The 17,284-nt window shown below is 36.4% G+C and overlaps 1 protein-coding gene across 1 annotated transcript in view; it reads left to right on the plus strand.

Annotated features, from left to right (window-relative positions):
* LOC136035602 (pumilio homolog 3-like) overlaps positions 1 to 17,284 on the plus strand; it is an 88,577-nt gene that overhangs the window by 59,681 nt on the left and 11,612 nt on the right. The window contains exon 10 of the mRNA XM_065717481.1: positions 4,713 to 4,858. Coding sequence (XP_065573553.1) covers positions 4,713 to 4,858 — 146 coding nt within the window. The remainder of the gene's footprint in view (positions 1 to 4,712; positions 4,859 to 17,284) is intronic.

Here is a 17,284-nt window from a genome sequence, read left to right on the forward strand (position 1 = left end):
TTGTCAATCACAAATTCTTTTAGCACCAACGTCATTTTCTGTTTAATATACAAAAGTCTTGTAACCTTGGCACACAATTTTTATTTGTCAATCACAAATTCTTTTAGCACCAACGTCATTTTCTGTTTAATATACAAAAGCCTTGTAACCTTGGCACACAATTTTTATTTGTCAATCACAAATTCTTTTAGCACCAACGTCATTTTCCGTTTAATATACAAAAGCCTTGTAACCTTGGCACACAATTTTTATTTGTCAATCACAAATTCTTTTAGCACCAACGTCATTTTCTGTTTAATATACAAAAGCCTTGTAACCTTGGCACACAATTTTTATTTGTCAATCACAAATTCTTTTAGCACCAACGTCATTTCCCGTTTAATATACAAAAGCCTTGTAACCTTGGCACACAATTTTTATTTGTCAATCGCCAATTCTTTTAGCACCAACGTCATTTTCTGTTTAATATACAAAAGTCTTGTGACCTTGGCACACAATTTTTAGTTGTAAATCACAAATTCTTTTAGCACCAACGTCATTTTCTGTTTAATATACAAAAGCCTTGTAACCTTGGCACAGAATTTTTATTTGTCAATCACCAATTCTTTTAGCACCAACGTCATTTTCTGTTTAATATACAAAAGCCTTGTGACCTTGGCACACAATTTTTAGTTGTCAATCACAAATTCTTTTAGCACCAACGTCATTTTCTGTAATGTAAAAAGATCTGTAACCTTGTCCAACAATTTTCATTTGACAAGCACAAATTCTTTTTGAGTGCCAACGTTGTAATTACAATTAATATACAAAGGCTGTTTAATCATGACAGACAACCACACTAAGAAACAAGAATGAATTCTAAATCATAATAAAAATGGCTGCGGTATGAGAATTCCTCTAAACTTTGCACTGTGCTCCTAAAAAATATTAGGAGATGGGGAACATTATTTTGACGACCTGACTGGTACCTTTACCTCAATAATTCCGTGGAATATGGTACCCAACATAAGGAGCATTGACAATATATACTGCAGATTACTTTATCCATCAACTTTCCAATCGAATTTTTGTTTTATATTTGGAACTGAATATTACGTAATTCAAAGAATCTCAAACTTTTCCCTTAGCCCTTAAGGCCTTTATTGTTTTTGGTGAAAATTTAGCAGATTATTACAAGGCTTGGAGAATTGGTGGCTTCTTCGAATATTTCTTGTTGACCTTCTCGACTAGTATGGAAATTAATGTCAGTACTTATTAACATACTACTACTCACAACCCTTTGCAAATTCAAGCCACGCAGCTACGCACGCTCCTCCTCAATCCCAATCTTTTCAAAGCCTCGCTATTTACCCCCTCTCAAAAGTTCCCATTTCCTTTCAATTTTCCCTAGCGACATCTCCCCCCCCCCATTTAGGAATGACGTGGAACTGAATAGTACGTAATTCAAAGACTCTCAAACTTTTCCCTTAGCCCTTAAGGCCTCTTCTGTTTATGGTGAAAATTTAGCAGATTATTACAAGGCTTGGGAAATTGGTGGCTTCTTTGAATATTTCTTGTTGACCTTCTCGACTAGTATGGAAATTGATGTCGATACTTATTAACATACTACTACTCACAACCCTTTGCAAGTTCAAGCCACGCAGCTACGCACGCTCCTCCTCGATCCCAATCTTTTCAAAGCCTCGCTATTTACACCCTCCTAAGAAGTTCCCATTTCCTTTAAATTTTCTCTAGCGACATCCCCCCCCCACTCGGGAACGACGTGCTTTTCGTTTGGCTCTAGACTTGTCAGCATAGACTTTAAATTATGTTTTCTAATGGTGGCTGATAGCTTTCTGCCTTAGTTTTCTAGATGAGGGCAGTTAAGCGGGAAGGGTTGGATGATGATCTCCCACAGGTGGTTGAATCTGCACTGGGGAAAGAAGACAACTAGATTATCATTTCGATTGGCGTTTCAAATATGATAAATGAAAATGAAACTTCCCTATCGTTTCTTCACGACATTAAGTAATAAAAACAAGTTTTTTCAAGTGAAAGTAAGAAGTAACATTGAAACTCAAAACAAAAAGAAATTATTCCGTATTTGCAGGGGTTTCCCCCCTCCTCGATATCTTACTCTTCATGCTAAACTTTTTTAGCAATTAAAAAAAAAATGTTTATTCTAATTTAGCGGCACTTGTGTTTCTGATTAAACGGCCCTGGAGCTAAAGTATAGGATCCGCAATTGATATTGCGGATCAGAATACAGAATTTGCAAGAAAGTTTACCTAGATGAATGAAGTTATATGTATATATAAATAGGTATTTGCATATGTAATATGTGTATATATATGTATGAAGAGTATATGCTTAGACGCAAAAGAAAACCGGGAAATAGTCAGAATGGAAGAAATCCTTTATGTTTCCCTATAAAGATAGGTGTTTTTCCTGTCTCCTATTCTGTTAAAGGAAAAGCCATAATCCCCGTAAAAAGAAAATTGCATGGAAATCCGCGAACAAAGCCGTGAAGTATAAACAGTTCGTGGCAACGAACTCTCAGCTCAATGATGACCGAAACTAAAAAAAAACGCAATTTTTATATCAATAGATACGTCAAGAGAATCAGCTTATTGCGCTAGTTTCAAATATATAAGATTCGTTAAGTTTAGTCCTACTAAATAGGGGAAAACACCCTCTAAAGTCAAGGAAAAATCACACCATCATACCTTGGTAAAAATCACACCTTCAGATTCAGCGTACCTGAGAACCCTTTTGTAGAAGTTTCAAGCTTCTATATACAAAAATGTGGAATCTTTTTATCTTTGCGCGTAGACAGATTACAGATTTGTGTTTTTCTGTTTTTTTTTTTTTTTTTGCTTTTTTTCCAGGGATGATCGTATTGGAATAATGGTTCTAGAAGATCGGGAGAGGGCGTATTCGAACGAAAATTAAAAGTTCTAGTGCCCTTTTTAAGTGACAAAAAAGATTGGAGAGCAACTGTCCCCCTTCCACGCCCATTTATTTCCCAAAACTATCTGATAAAAATTTTGAGATAGCCACTTTGTTCATTATAGTTTAAACGTCAATATAAATTTGTCTTTAGAGGTAAAATGACCCCTCCACTCTCGGTGGGGAGAGACCTATAGGTTATGAAAATTGCCCATTGTTTACATATAGTTATGTTATTGGGAAGTATACAGATATTTTTTTTGGGGGGGGGGGTGTTATTGGTGTTTTAGTTGGATGTCCATTGAGACAATCTTCCTTAAGGAGGGAATTTCTAGGGATGAGGGGTGGAATTTTCTAGTGAAAATTTTACACTGGGGGGATTTGACAGAAATACAATGCGAAATTCTTTTAATTGTCTTACAGTTTCTTTCCCAACTCAGTTTATCATATGCAGATACTCCGGAGGAGATATCCAGCGGCTATTCTCCACGAGTTTTGATTTTCGGGAAAAAAATTTGTATGGAAGGGGGCATTTCCGGCATCACCGAGAAACCGATAAAAGATTAAAGTCTTTTAAATTGAAGTGTTCTAAGGATGATTTTTCAGGCTGGATCGTCCGCAAGAAATTTTACAGGGAGGGGGATTTTCAGCGAGGATGGAACTGTCTGGACGGAACTTGGCGGGGGGAGGTGTACTTTTCGTTGGATGAAATTTTCATAGAGGAGTGTCCCGTGAGGGGGGGATGGTGAGCCAGATTTACCTGCATTATTTGAAAAAACAAACAGAAATTAAATAAATTAAAACAAGTTGCTTTTAACAGAAAGTAATGAGCAACATTAAAACTCAAAACGAACATAAATCATTCTGTATATGAAGGACTGCCTCCTCCTTAATACCTTGCTCTTTACGCTAAAGTTTGACTGTTTGTCCCAATTTTTAATAACGGCTACTGAAAACTGCAGATAGTTTAATTAGAATAGGAAGCTTTTTCAAAAGTCCTAACAGCTTTAGCTTAAAGAGTAAGGTATTGAGGAGGTGGGCAACACTTCGTATACGCAATAATTTATGGTCATTTTGAGTTTTAATGTTACTCCTTACTTTCAGTTAAAAAATAAACTTGTTTTTTTTTCTTCTGTAAGAAATCAAATTTCTTTGTGCCAAGAAAAACTATGCTGTTTTACAGTTTTTGCAGTATGATGATACTATCTTTTATTGTGAAATTGTACCATTTAGCATACGTAGCGTCCAATGTTCGTGCACCGTTGATAGTTGTGTAGCGATACTAGGCTTTTATTGCAAAATCTTTTGGGTCTAAACATTTCGCTGAAATTCGGGCCATATTTTCTTTTCTTTTCTTATTTCTAAATACCTTGAATAAAAAAATGAAATCCAAAGAAAACCAGGAAATTCTTTTCCCTTTACTTCAAATTTTCAATAAGAAAATCCAGTAAAACAGCCAAAATCTAAGATTGTCAGAAGATTGTTCTAAAAGGATCTGAAGTTCGACCAAAATTTCTCTTTGGCCCGAATTTCCAAGAGATGTTTATTCAGCAAAAATCTGTCTATCTCTTTTGGTCTTGGGACCTGAATTCCTTTGTGTTTAAACTAAATAAATAATAGAATTTTACTGTGTATCGATATATTTTTTTTTTCATTTTCTTATGATCTGCGACTAATTTAATTCTCTAATTTAAATAGAATATGCCTAATGTTGAAGTTATTAATCTATAGAATTGTATACGGACTATTATGAAACACAATAAATAAATTGACTTGTCTTTTAGTAAGAAAGAATTGGGTGTTCGACACAGAGAACTGCGTGATGCAATATCCCCATCCCTTCTGAATAGTGTTGTTGAAGATGTTGAAGAATGGTTTAGTACCAATGCCAATATCCTTGTTCTGTTGGACATTCTAGAACACTGTAATGGTAAGTTTTCAGCTGCCAAATAAATTTGCTGCTTTTTCTGCTGCTTTTGTTTTTCTTTTTTTGCGTCCTGCTTAATGTCTAAGACGCTAGTGTTCAAACTCTGGAGTCCTTCAGGTCGACGAAGCTACCGTCAGGGTTCTGTGTTTGTACCTGTGTTTCTGATTGTATTATTGCGTGTTGTGCCCTGCCTTCGTAAAACATACGCTTCCATTTTAAAATCTGAATGTACCCAGTTGCTTCGGGGAAAGGATGGAGACTTTTTGGTTTCAAATCAAATTGAGACGCTGGTTAAAAGGAAAAATAGATTTGGTACAATCTAATGTACAGTCATTTCTTTGTTGACGTTTCCGACGTTTCTACAAACCGACGTCATTTCCGACGTTTATTGTATTTTTTGTGAGAATCTTTCCATGTACAGAATCAGAAACCTGAATGGTTAGGAAACCCATCTCAAAGATTGTTGACGGTAGTACAAGAAAGCTTAAAAGTTTTTTACACAGTCCCCTCCACCCCAATCCCACTCGAGACGAAATCTTGTGCGTGCGCTTCATGGTTGGCCTATCTGATTCAAAATTGAAAACAAAAGCAGATCGAATGAGCCTACTTAGAAATTCCGACAAAATAACCCCTTAAGCTTTTTTTGTGACAAAGTAACCGTAAAACGTCAAATGAAGAAGATGAAATTAAAAAAAAAATATGCCTCTTGTGATAGTGCGAACGGATAATTATAAACATTTCTTCTAAAAATGTGCGCGGCAATTCTATAATTTAGCTCATAAATGGAGACATTTTGTCTTTTCATTAGACAACGTGAAACCCTACTCCTAAACCAAAACTCAACTTCTGTCTCAGATTAAATCAATGACTGAACATTTATTATCTTGCTATGAAACTGTTTGAAAAAGGGAATTCTTTGAAAACTGGTACAAAATCATCTTTCAGAAGCCAATCCGATTAGGTAATTTACAATTTAAAGACTTAGAACCAATAAACCTAACTGACTATAAACTTAATTAGGTTTTATTTGAATATTTAGTCAAAATAAGGATAAATACAAAAAAAGCACTCTCTAATGAACACGAGTAATTTTTTCTAAATTCTTGCCTAAATTAATTCTAAAACTAAAGAATATTAGAATAATAAAAAAAATATTAATAATAATATTAAGAATATTATAAAAAAAGAATATTTTACACCCTCTGAAACATGGGATTTTGCAACAAGCCTGCAGATGTAACTTGCATCAGAAGAATGATGACTGATTATATCATACTGTCAATGGTATGACAGTTCATTACGTCAATTACGTCATATAGGTTCATTACGTCAATAGTATGACGTATATACCATTTGATTCATTAGTCAAGCATTCACCGAGCCAGAATTACGATATTACTCAGAATTCTTCTTAGAGAACAATCTAAAGCTGCTTTAAAAAAAAAAATTGATTTTTCTACACTTTTCAATAGTTTTTTAGTGTTCATCGTCGGGACAATACATTGAAGTTAGTGTTTAAAGAAGAATCACTATTAAGTTTTTGGTTAAGATATCAAAAGGAGCAATTTCCACAAATTTCCAAAACAGTTTCCACCCGTGAAAATATCTTTTCAGCTGTCGTTGCTGTGAAATCAAATTATCCTTAGACTCAAGATTGAAACTTTCAAGTATTCACCCAGATACTGAGCACTTTATCTCAGTGAATCAACACCGCCCATCACACTAGTTATCACAAATATTGTCTTTTATCAAGCGTTTATTATTTTATAATATATAACAGCTGAGTTTTTTTTTCATATATATATATATATATATATATATATATATATATATATATATATATATATATATATATATATAAATAAGTTGTCTGTCTGTGGATCTGTCAGGTGACGTCATGTTTCTGTGTCGACTGACGTCATGTTTTCGACTGACGAAATTACAGACCGGGACATCGGGACACAAATGACGACCGGGACACCGGCACATAGGGAATATAAATGACGACCGGGACACAAGGAATGTTCGATTAGCAATCACCATCAACAAAGCACCGGGACACAAATGACGACCGGGACACAGGGAGTATAAATGACGACCAGGACATAGTAAAAAAAAATTAAAAACTAAAAAAAAGGTAAAAACTACAAAAAAACTAAAAAGAAAAAAAAACTAATAACTAATAAAAAACTAAAAAAGCTAAAAAGCTAAAAAAACTAAAAAAGAAAATAAAATGAAAAAGGAAAAAAATGAAAAATAAAGAAGAAAAACAAAACTAAAAAAAAGAAAAAAAATTAAAAAAAGGTAAAAAAGTAAAACCTAAAAAAAGACCAATTCAAAAACGAATGTATATACAGACCGGGACACAAATGACGACCGGGACACCGGGACATGACGACCGGGACACAGGGACACAACTACAACAGGGACGCCGGGGGGCTCAGGGGGATGTATAAATGACGATGGCGACACAGGGAATCGTCGATTAGCAATCACCATCAACAAAGCTCAAGGGCAATCATTAGAATCATGAGGTATAGATCTGAATACGGATTGTTTTCCCATGGACCCATTATATGTTGCATGTTCAAGAGTCGTTAAACCTGACATTCTATTTATACGCACAGACAATGGGACAGCAAAGAATGTTGTATATTCGCAAGTTTTACGTAGTTAAAAACATATATATATATATATATATATATATATATATATATATATATATATATATATATATATATATATATATATATATATATATATATATAAATAAGTTGTCTGTCTGTGTGTCTGTCTGTGGATCAGGTGACGTCATGTTTCTGTGTTGACTGACGTCATGAAATTAGTTGTCGTCATTTTTGCTTTGACGGTGACGTCATTCAAGATATTTAAGACATATGTTCACGTAGAAATCTATTAATGTTTAAGTTTACAATGACTGATGAACTTACCATGGCAAAAGCCGATGAAGATGCTCAAAGAGTCTATGCCAAAAAACTTGCTGCTGATAGAGAAAGTCAGGAAAGAAAGCGTGCCGAGGAATCAAAAGAACAGCAAGGAAAGAAAGAAAGAACAGAAAGCGTGCCGAGGAATCAAAAGAACAGCAAGGAAACAGGCTTGAGGCTGATAGAGAAAGAAAGAACAGAAAGCGTGCCGAGGAATCAAAAGAATGCGTTCCTCGCATTCCCATGATTCCAACGGATCTGCCTTTTCAATTTAAAAGATTGCAATTCCCAATTCGATTAGCATTTGCAATCACCATTAACAAAGCTCAAGGTCAATCATTAGAAAAATGTGGTATAAATCTTAATACTGATTGTTTTTCCCATGGACAATTGTACGTTGCATGTTCGAGGGTCGGTAAACCTGACAATCTATTTATATGCAGCGACAATTGGACAGCGAAGAATGTTGTATATTCGCAAGTTTTACGCAGTTAATTTGTATTTTATCTATCTATCTATCTATCTATATAAAAACGAGTTGTGTGTATGCATGTTTGTTTGTTTGTAAAAAGAGCGTTTGCATATGATGTCATTATTAGTACATACGGCTTTGTATATGCAGAGACAATGGGAAAGCCAAGAATGTTGTATATTCGCAATTTTTACGTAGTTTAACTCCTGCAGACGAAATGAATGCTTGCCTAAAAAATTCTAATTTATGGGCACACGTAAAAATATTAAAATTAACTACAAATATGTGTGTCCGATTGCAAAACGATGACTCTGGTCAAACAGTAGACTCAATTTCAGGACGTATACAACTACCTGCTGATTTCTGTAATTTAGTGACGTCCAAAAATGAATTGATTGAAAAAGTATTTCCGAATATTCTAAAAAATTATAAAAATAATAAATGGCTAAGTGAAAGAGCGATTCTCGCACCCAAAAATATAGACGTCCACGAAATCAACAATATTGTTTTGACCAAGATTCGAGACCAGGCAGTCCTTTACAAGTCAGTCGACACAGTTTTGGAACCAAATGAAGCGGTTAATTATCCATCTGAATTTTTAAATTCCATAGATCCTTCAGGGTTTCCACCACACGTGCTACAACTAAAAATAGGCGTACCAATAATACTTTTAAGAAATATCAACCCACCAAAGCTTTGCAATGGCACGCGACTTGCCGTAAAAAAAACAATGGAAAACCTAATAGAGGCCACAATCTTGACAGGCCCTTATGAGGGTGAGGCTGTTCTTATTCCTCGCATTCCCATGATTCCAACGGATCTGCTTTTTCAATTTAAAAGATTGCAATTCCCAATTCGATTAGTATTTGCAATCACCATTAACAAAGCTCAAGGTCAATCATTAGAAAAATGTGGTATAGATCTTAATACTGATTGTTTTTCCCATGGACAATTGTACGTTGCATGTTCGAGGGTCGGTAAACCTGACAATGTATTTATATGCAGCGACAATTGGACAGCGAAGAATGTTGTATATTCGCAAGTTTTACGCAGTTAATTTGTATTGTATCTATCTATCTATCTATGTATATAAAAACGAGTTGTGTGGATGCATGTTTGTTTGTTTGTAAAAAGAGCGTTTGCATATGACGTCATTCTTAGTACATACGGCTTTGTATATGCACAGACAATGGGAAAGCCAAGAATGTTGTTTATTCGCAATTTTTACGTAGTTTGAAACACATATATAAATCTATCTATATTCACAGGTGGGACACAGGGACACAACTACAATGGCGCATAACTAATATGGCGCGTAACAACTTACGCGCGCGGGGGGGCTTGGGGGGGCGCGAAGCCCCCCATCAACTAGGTGTTGGGGTGGCGCGAAGCGCCACCCCAACAGCTAGTATATATATATATATATATATATATATATATATATATATATATCAAACGATATATATATATACGATATATATACACAGCCGATATACACAAACGATATACACAGGGACACAACTACAATGGCGCATAACTAATATGCGCGTAACGACTTACGCGCGCGGGGGGGCTTGGGGGGCGCGAAGCGCCCCACCAACTAGGTGTTGGGGTGGCGCGAAGCGCCACCCCAACAGCTAGTATATATATATATATATATATATATATATATATATATATATATATATATATATATATATATATCAAACGATATATATATCAACAGCTAGTCTATCTATCTTCTATCTATATATATAAAAATAAGTTGTCTGTCTGTGGATCAGGTGACGTCATGTTTCTGTGTTGACTGACGTCATGAAATTAGTTGTCGTCATTTTTGCTTTGACGGTGACGTCATTCAAGATATTTAAGACATATGTTCACGTAGAAATCTATTAATGTTTAAGTTCAAAATGACTGATGAACTTACAATGGCAAAAGCCGATGAAGATGCTCAAAGAGTCTATGCCAAAAAACTTGCTGCTGATAGAGAAAGTCAGAAAAGAAAGCGTGCCGAGGAATCAAAAGAACAGCAAGGAAACAGGCTTGAGATTGATAGAGAAAGAAAGAACAGAAAGCGTGCCGAGGAATCAAAAGAACAGCAAGGAAACAGGCTTGAGGCTGATAGAGAAAGAAAGAACAGAAAGCGTGCCGAGGAATCAAAAGAACAGCAAGGAAACAGGCTTGAGGCTGATAGAGAAAGAAAGAACAGAAAGCCTGCCGAGGAACTACCAGAGCAACGCGGAAGCAGACTTGCTGCTAAAAGAGAAAGTGAAAAAAGAGGGCGTGCCGAGGAATTACAAGAACAGCAAGAAATCAGGCTTGCTGCTGATAGAGAAAGTAAGAAAAGAAAGCGTGCCGAGGAATCACAAGAACAGCAAGAAATCAGGCTTGCTGCTGATAGAGAAAGTAAGAAAAGAAAGCGTGCCGAGGAATCAGAGCAACCTGAAAGTTATCGCCTGGCATTCAGGTACAACCCAGTCGATGATTATAGCTTGAGTAGATGTGTTCAAATCGGGACAATGTCTAAAATTTGTCCCTATTGCAAGGCCTTGAAATTCAATGGTGAAACAATGGGAATGTGTTGCGCCTCAGGAAAAGTTAAACTTCCTCTATTGGCTGCACCACCAGAGCCATTGAAGACTTTCCTTACTGGAACTACGTCAGAATCTAAGCGTTTTTTGTCACAAATCAGAAAATACAACTCATGTTTCCAAATGACGTCGTTTGGAGCCCAAATCGAAAATCCAGATCAATTTATGTCTACTTTCAAAGTAAAAGGGCAAATTTATCATAGAGCAGGGTCCCTTCTACCATTCTCAGGCAAAAATCATAAATTTTTACAATTGTACTTCATCAGTGATAGAAATTCTGAATTGAATGCACGTTGCGAAATTTCTCCCAACGTTGAAAGGACAATCGTTTCCCAATTGCAACATCTTTTCCACGAAAATAATAATTTAGTGCGTCTGTTCAAAACAGCCATCGATTTGATGCCTACTGATACGCATAAAATTGTTATTTCCGCTGACAAAACGCCTCCTGGCCAACATGTGCGTAGATACAATGCTCCAACTATCGACGAAGTGGCAATCGTTATGGTCGGTGATCAGTTTTTACCTCGAGATATTATTCTTCATAAGCTAAACGCTCAGTTGTTAAGAATTGCTGAAACTCATCGATGCTACGATGCCCTACAATATCCTATCATTTTTTGGGATGGAGCCGACGGCTATCACTTTAATATTAAATTGATGAATCCAGCCACTAACAAAGAAATGAATAAGAAATGCAGTGCAATGCATTATTATTCCTATAGACTAATGATTCGGCAGGATGAAGAAAATTATATTTTAAAATGCCGTGAATTGTTTCACCAATTTGTCGTTGATATGTATGCTAAAATTGAATCAGAACGTTTGCTATATATCCGCCTGAATCAGACCAAGCTCCGCTCTGAACAATACATTCATTTGCGAGATGCAGTTATAAATGACGGTAATACCACAAACGTTGGAAGATTAACAATTTTACCTTCGTCATATGCTGGCAGTCCCCGTCATATGCATGAATATGCTCAAGATGCTATTGCGTATGTTCGTCTCTATGGTCGTCCAGATTTATTTATTACATTTACATGTAATCAATCTTGGGACGAGATACTGCAGCTTTTACTTCAAGGACAATCGGTGGTTCATAGGTATGACATTACGGCCCGTGTCTTCCGGCAAAAGTTGAAATCACTGATAAACTACATAGTAAAACTTGAAGTGTTTGGGTCAGTGCGATGCTGGATGTACTCAGTGGAATGGCAAAAACGAGGTTTGCTACACGCACTTATACTAATCTGGCTACATAAAAAAATTACTTCGAACGAAATTGATGATGTGATTTCCGCTGAAATACCTGATAAAAATGTCGATAAGGGGTTACATGATATTATTGTAAAAAATATGATACATGGACCTTGTGGTGCACTGAACGAAAATTCACCATGCATGGCCAAAGGAAGGTGCACAAAGCAATATCCTCGACTTTTAGTATCAAACACAATTACTGGCAATGATGGTTACCCACAATATAGAAGAAGATCTACTGAAGATGGCGGTAAAACAGCAATAATAAAGAAGCGTAACGGTACCACCATCGAAGTAGATAACCAGTGGGTTGTTCCATATTCCCCATTATTATCAAAAACATTTAATGCACACATAAACGTTGAATACTGTAACTCCGTAAAGGCAATCAAATACATATGTAAATACGTCAACAAAGGCAGTGACATGGCAGTTTTTGGCTTGCAGCCCGAAATCAAAGATTTCGACGAAATCGTACAATATCAGGCTGGAAGATACATAAGCAGTAATGAAGCTGTTTGGCGAATTCTTTCATTTCCGATACATGAACGTAGTCCAGCTGTTGTTCACTTAGCGGTACATTTACAGAATGGTCAACGTGTTTATTTCACGGAAACCAACGTGCAACAAAGAGTCCTGAATCCACCGGATACAACATTAACAGCTTTTTTTTCGCTTTGCAAAAATGATTCTTTTGCAAAAAAACTGCTGTATACTGAAGTGCCTTCGTATTACACGTGGAATACTAAAAATAAAGTATTTGAACGTCGAAAACAGGGTAAGTCAGTCGACGGCCAACCTACCATCTTCAAAGATACCACGATAGGAAGACTCTACACCGTTCACCCCAATCAACATGAATGCTTCTTTCTACGCCTGCTTTTGGTGAATGTACCCGGTCCGACATCCTTTGAGTATTTGAGAACTGTAAACGGTACTATACATGACACTTACCGTAGTGCATGCCAAGCTCTGAATTTATTGGAGAATGACCAACACTGGGATAACTGCATCAATGACGCGTGCGAAACGTCAACCCCAAGTCAAATTCGTGCATTGTTTGGCATCATTTTAACAACTTGCTCTCCATCAGCTCCTACAGAGTTATGGGAAAAATATAAGTCAAAAATGTCCGAAGATATACTCCATCGAAAACAGTTAGAGACGTCAGATATGACTTTTGATTTTACATCAGAAATTTATAACTACACTTTAGTTATTATAGAAGATTTGTGCGTACATATGGCAAACAAACCTCTTCAGGTTTTGGGAATGCCTTCACCTAACCGTATCGCTGCTGTTTCGACATGTGTAGAATTGGATCGTGAACAAAGTTACAGTACGAGCGATCTATTGTCGTATGTACAAAATAACATTTCCAAGTTAACGTCGGAACAAAAAGACATTTATGATACGATAATGCATTTTGTCGATAACAACGTTGGAGAAATTTTCTTTTTGGATGCGCCAGGAGGTACTGGTAAAACATTTGTGATAAAACTGATTCTGGCATCAATTCGATCAAAAAATGATATAGCGTTGGCAATTGCGTCGTCCAGAATAGCCGCAACATTGCTGCCTGGTGGAAGAACTTCTCATTCCGCTTTTAAATTGCCTCTGAATTTGCATTCTACAGAAACTCCCACGTGCAATATTTCCAAATCATCTGGGATGGGTAAAGTATTGCAGCAATGCAAACTTATTATTTGGGATGAGTGCACAATGGCACACAAAAAACCGCTCGAGGCTCTGGATCAATGCTTGAAAGATTTGAGAGGGAAGTCGAAACCCTTTGGCAGCACATTAATATTGCTTGCGGGATATTTCAGGCAAACATTACCTATAATACCTAGATCAACTCCTGCAGACGAAATGAATGCTTGCCTGAAAAATTTTAATTTATGGGCACACGTAAAAATATTAAAATTAACTACAAATATGCGTGTCCGATTGCAAAACGATGACTCTGGTCAAACATTTTCAGATCAATTGCTGGCAATTGGAAACGGAAAGCTCCCAGTAGACTCAATTTCAGGACGTATACAACTACCTGCTGATTTCTGTAATTTAGTGACGTCCAAAAATGAATTGATTGAAAAAGTATTTCCGAATATTCTAAAAAATTATAAAAATAATAAATGGCTAAGTGAAAGAGCGATTCTCGCACCCAAAAATATAGACGTCCACGAAATCAACAATATTGTTTTGACCAAGATTCGAGACCAGGCAGTCCTTTACAAGTCAGTCGACACAGTTTTGGAACCAAATGAAGCGGTTAATTATCCATCTGAATTTTTAAATTCCATAGATCTTTCAGGGTTTCCACCACACGTGCTACAACTAAAAATAGGCGTACCAATAATACTTTTAAGAAATATAAACCCACCAAAGCTTTGCAATGGCACTCGACTTGCCGTAAAAAAAAACAATGGAAAACCTAATAGAGGCCACAATCTTGACAGGGCCTTTTGAGGGTGAAGCTGTTCTTATTCCTCGCATTCCCATGATTCCAACGGATCTGCCTTTTCAATTTAAAAGATTGCAATTCCCAATTCGTTTAGCATTTGCAATCACCATTAACAAAGCTCAAGGTCAATCATTAGAAAAATGTGGTATAGATCTTAATACTGATTGTTTTTCCCATGGACAATTGTACGTTGCATGTTCGAGGGTCGGTAAACCTGACAATCTATTTATATGCAGCGACAATTGGACAGCGAAGAATGTTGTATATTCGCAAGTTTTACGCAGTTAATTTGTATTGCATCTATCTATCTATCTATCTATCTATATAAAAACGAGTTGTGTGTATGCATGTTTGTTTGTTTGTAAAAAGAGCGTTTGCAAATGACGTCATTATTAGTACATACGGCTTTGTATATGCACAGACAATGGGAAAGCCAAGAATGTTGTATATTCGCAATTTTTACGTAGTTTGAAATACATATATAAATCTATCTATATTCACAGGTGGGACACAGGGACACAACTACAATGGCGCGTAACTAATATGGCGCGTAACGACTTACGCGCGCGGGGGGGCTTGGGGGGCGCGAAGCGCCCCACCAACTAGGTGTTGGGGTTCCTTACTTTCATTTAAAAAAGCTTGTTTTTTTTGTTGTTTAATTTCTGGACGTTTTTGAATTAATGCATTTTTTTTTTCTTGGCTCTCCGCGCATAAATAATTAAAACGAAATTTGCATATTAATTAGTTTAGGCTAAATGGCTTTTTCATAGTTGTAATCGGAAGATTTTGAGAAAAAGGAGCGAGAGAGGAGGCCTAGTTGCCCTCCAATTTTTTGATTACTTAAAAAGGCAACTATAACTTTTAATTTTTTACGAACGTTTTCATAAGTAAAAAAATATACGTAACTTACGAATTAACTTACGTAGCGAACTTCTATATTCGTATGTTTTTATTGCGTATATGAGGGGGCTCACCCCTCGTCGATACCTCGCTCTTTACATTAAAGCTTAAATTTTGTCCCAATTCCTTAAGAATGACCCCTGAATCACAAAGGCCATAGAATAAATAGTTGAAATTACTAAAAATACTTTAGCATAAAGAGCGAGGTATTACGAGGAGGTAAACTTGTCATATGCGTAATAATTTCTGTTCGTTTTAAGTTTTAATGCTGCTCCTCACTTTCAGTAGAAAAAACTTATCATAATTTTTTTTCATTTTTTTTTAAATAATGCTAGAAAATCCTGCGCCCCCTCCATTGAAAGTCTCTTCCCCCATGAGAAGTTCCTCCGTGGAAAGATCCTCCCACGTACCCCCCTCAACTCTCCCCCCAAACCAAAAAATCCCCCTGAAAACGTCTGTACACTTCCCAGTAACCATTACTATATGTAAACACAGGTCAAAGTTTGTAACTTGCAGCCCCTCCCACGGGGACTGCGGGGGAGTAAGTCGTCCCCAAAGACATAGTTATTAGTTTTTTCGACTATGGTGAATAAAATGGCTATCTCAGAATTTTGATCCGGTGACTTTGGGGAAAAATGAGCGTGGGAAGGGGCCTAGATGCCCTCCAATTTTTTTGGTCACTTAAAAGGGTACTAGAACTTTTAATTTCTGTTAGAATGAGCCCTTTCGCGACATTCTAGGACCACTGAGTCGATACTATCATCCCTGGGGAAAAAAAAAACAAAACAAAAAAACAAATAAACACACATCCTTGATTTGTCTTATGGCAAAAAATGCGAAATTCCACATTTTTGTAGATAGGGGCTTGAAACTTCTACAACAAGGTTCTCTGATACGCTGAATCTGATGGTGTGATTTTCGTTAAGATCGTATGACTTTTCGGAAGTATTTCCCCCTATTTTCCAAAATGAGGCAAATTTTCTCAGGCTCATAACTTCTGACGGGTAAGACTAATCTTGATGAAACTTATATATTTACAATGAGCATTAAAATGTGATTCTTTTGATGTAACTATTGGCATCAAAATTCCATTTTTTAGAGTTTTGGTTACTATTGAGCCGGGTCGCTCCTTACTATATAGTTCGTTACCACGAACTGTTGTATTTTGGGGACGAAATCTTTGGTAGCAAGTTTTTCAGGACAATTTCTCCAGAAGTAATTTTTCCTGGGATAGTTTTTCCAATGGGAAATTTCTGAAGGCAAGTTTTTCTAGCGCCCAGTTTTTTAAGGGTAATTTTTTTTTTTTGATGAGTCATCCAGGTGTAGGTTTTTCAGGAGCAAATTTTCAGGGAGTATAAGCTTCCTAGGGACAAGCATTTTCGTGGTGAGCTCTTCTAGTACGGATCTTAAAACTGTAAATGAGCAGAAAATACACATTTTTTGCATGTTAACGGTAAATATATTTATTTTTATATTTATATAATATATTAGACAAGGGATCCCGAATCCAGCGCACCAACCCACTCGGCCAGGACGGCTCTATGTAATAGGAATCTAATATTTATTTTTTGCATCTGAGAAGCCATGATCGCCAAAGGAATTAATGTTTTTTCACTTAATTTAAGATCAAGTGTGGAATGAAATCATCCCCATCCGCCTGCCGATCACTCTTATGAAGAAACATGTATGCATTGGATTTAAGCGTTTCTAGTTTTAAATTGATTTCAGTTGAATTGTAGGTTTGTAGTTGAATTAATGAGGCTTGCTTTTTGATTTTACTTACTTAAT

Source organism: Artemia franciscana, chromosome 14 (genome assembly GCF_032884065.1).
Source record: "Artemia franciscana chromosome 14, ASM3288406v1, whole genome shotgun sequence".
In the NCBI taxonomy this organism is placed as follows: Eukaryota; Metazoa; Arthropoda; class Branchiopoda; order Anostraca; family Artemiidae; genus Artemia; species Artemia franciscana.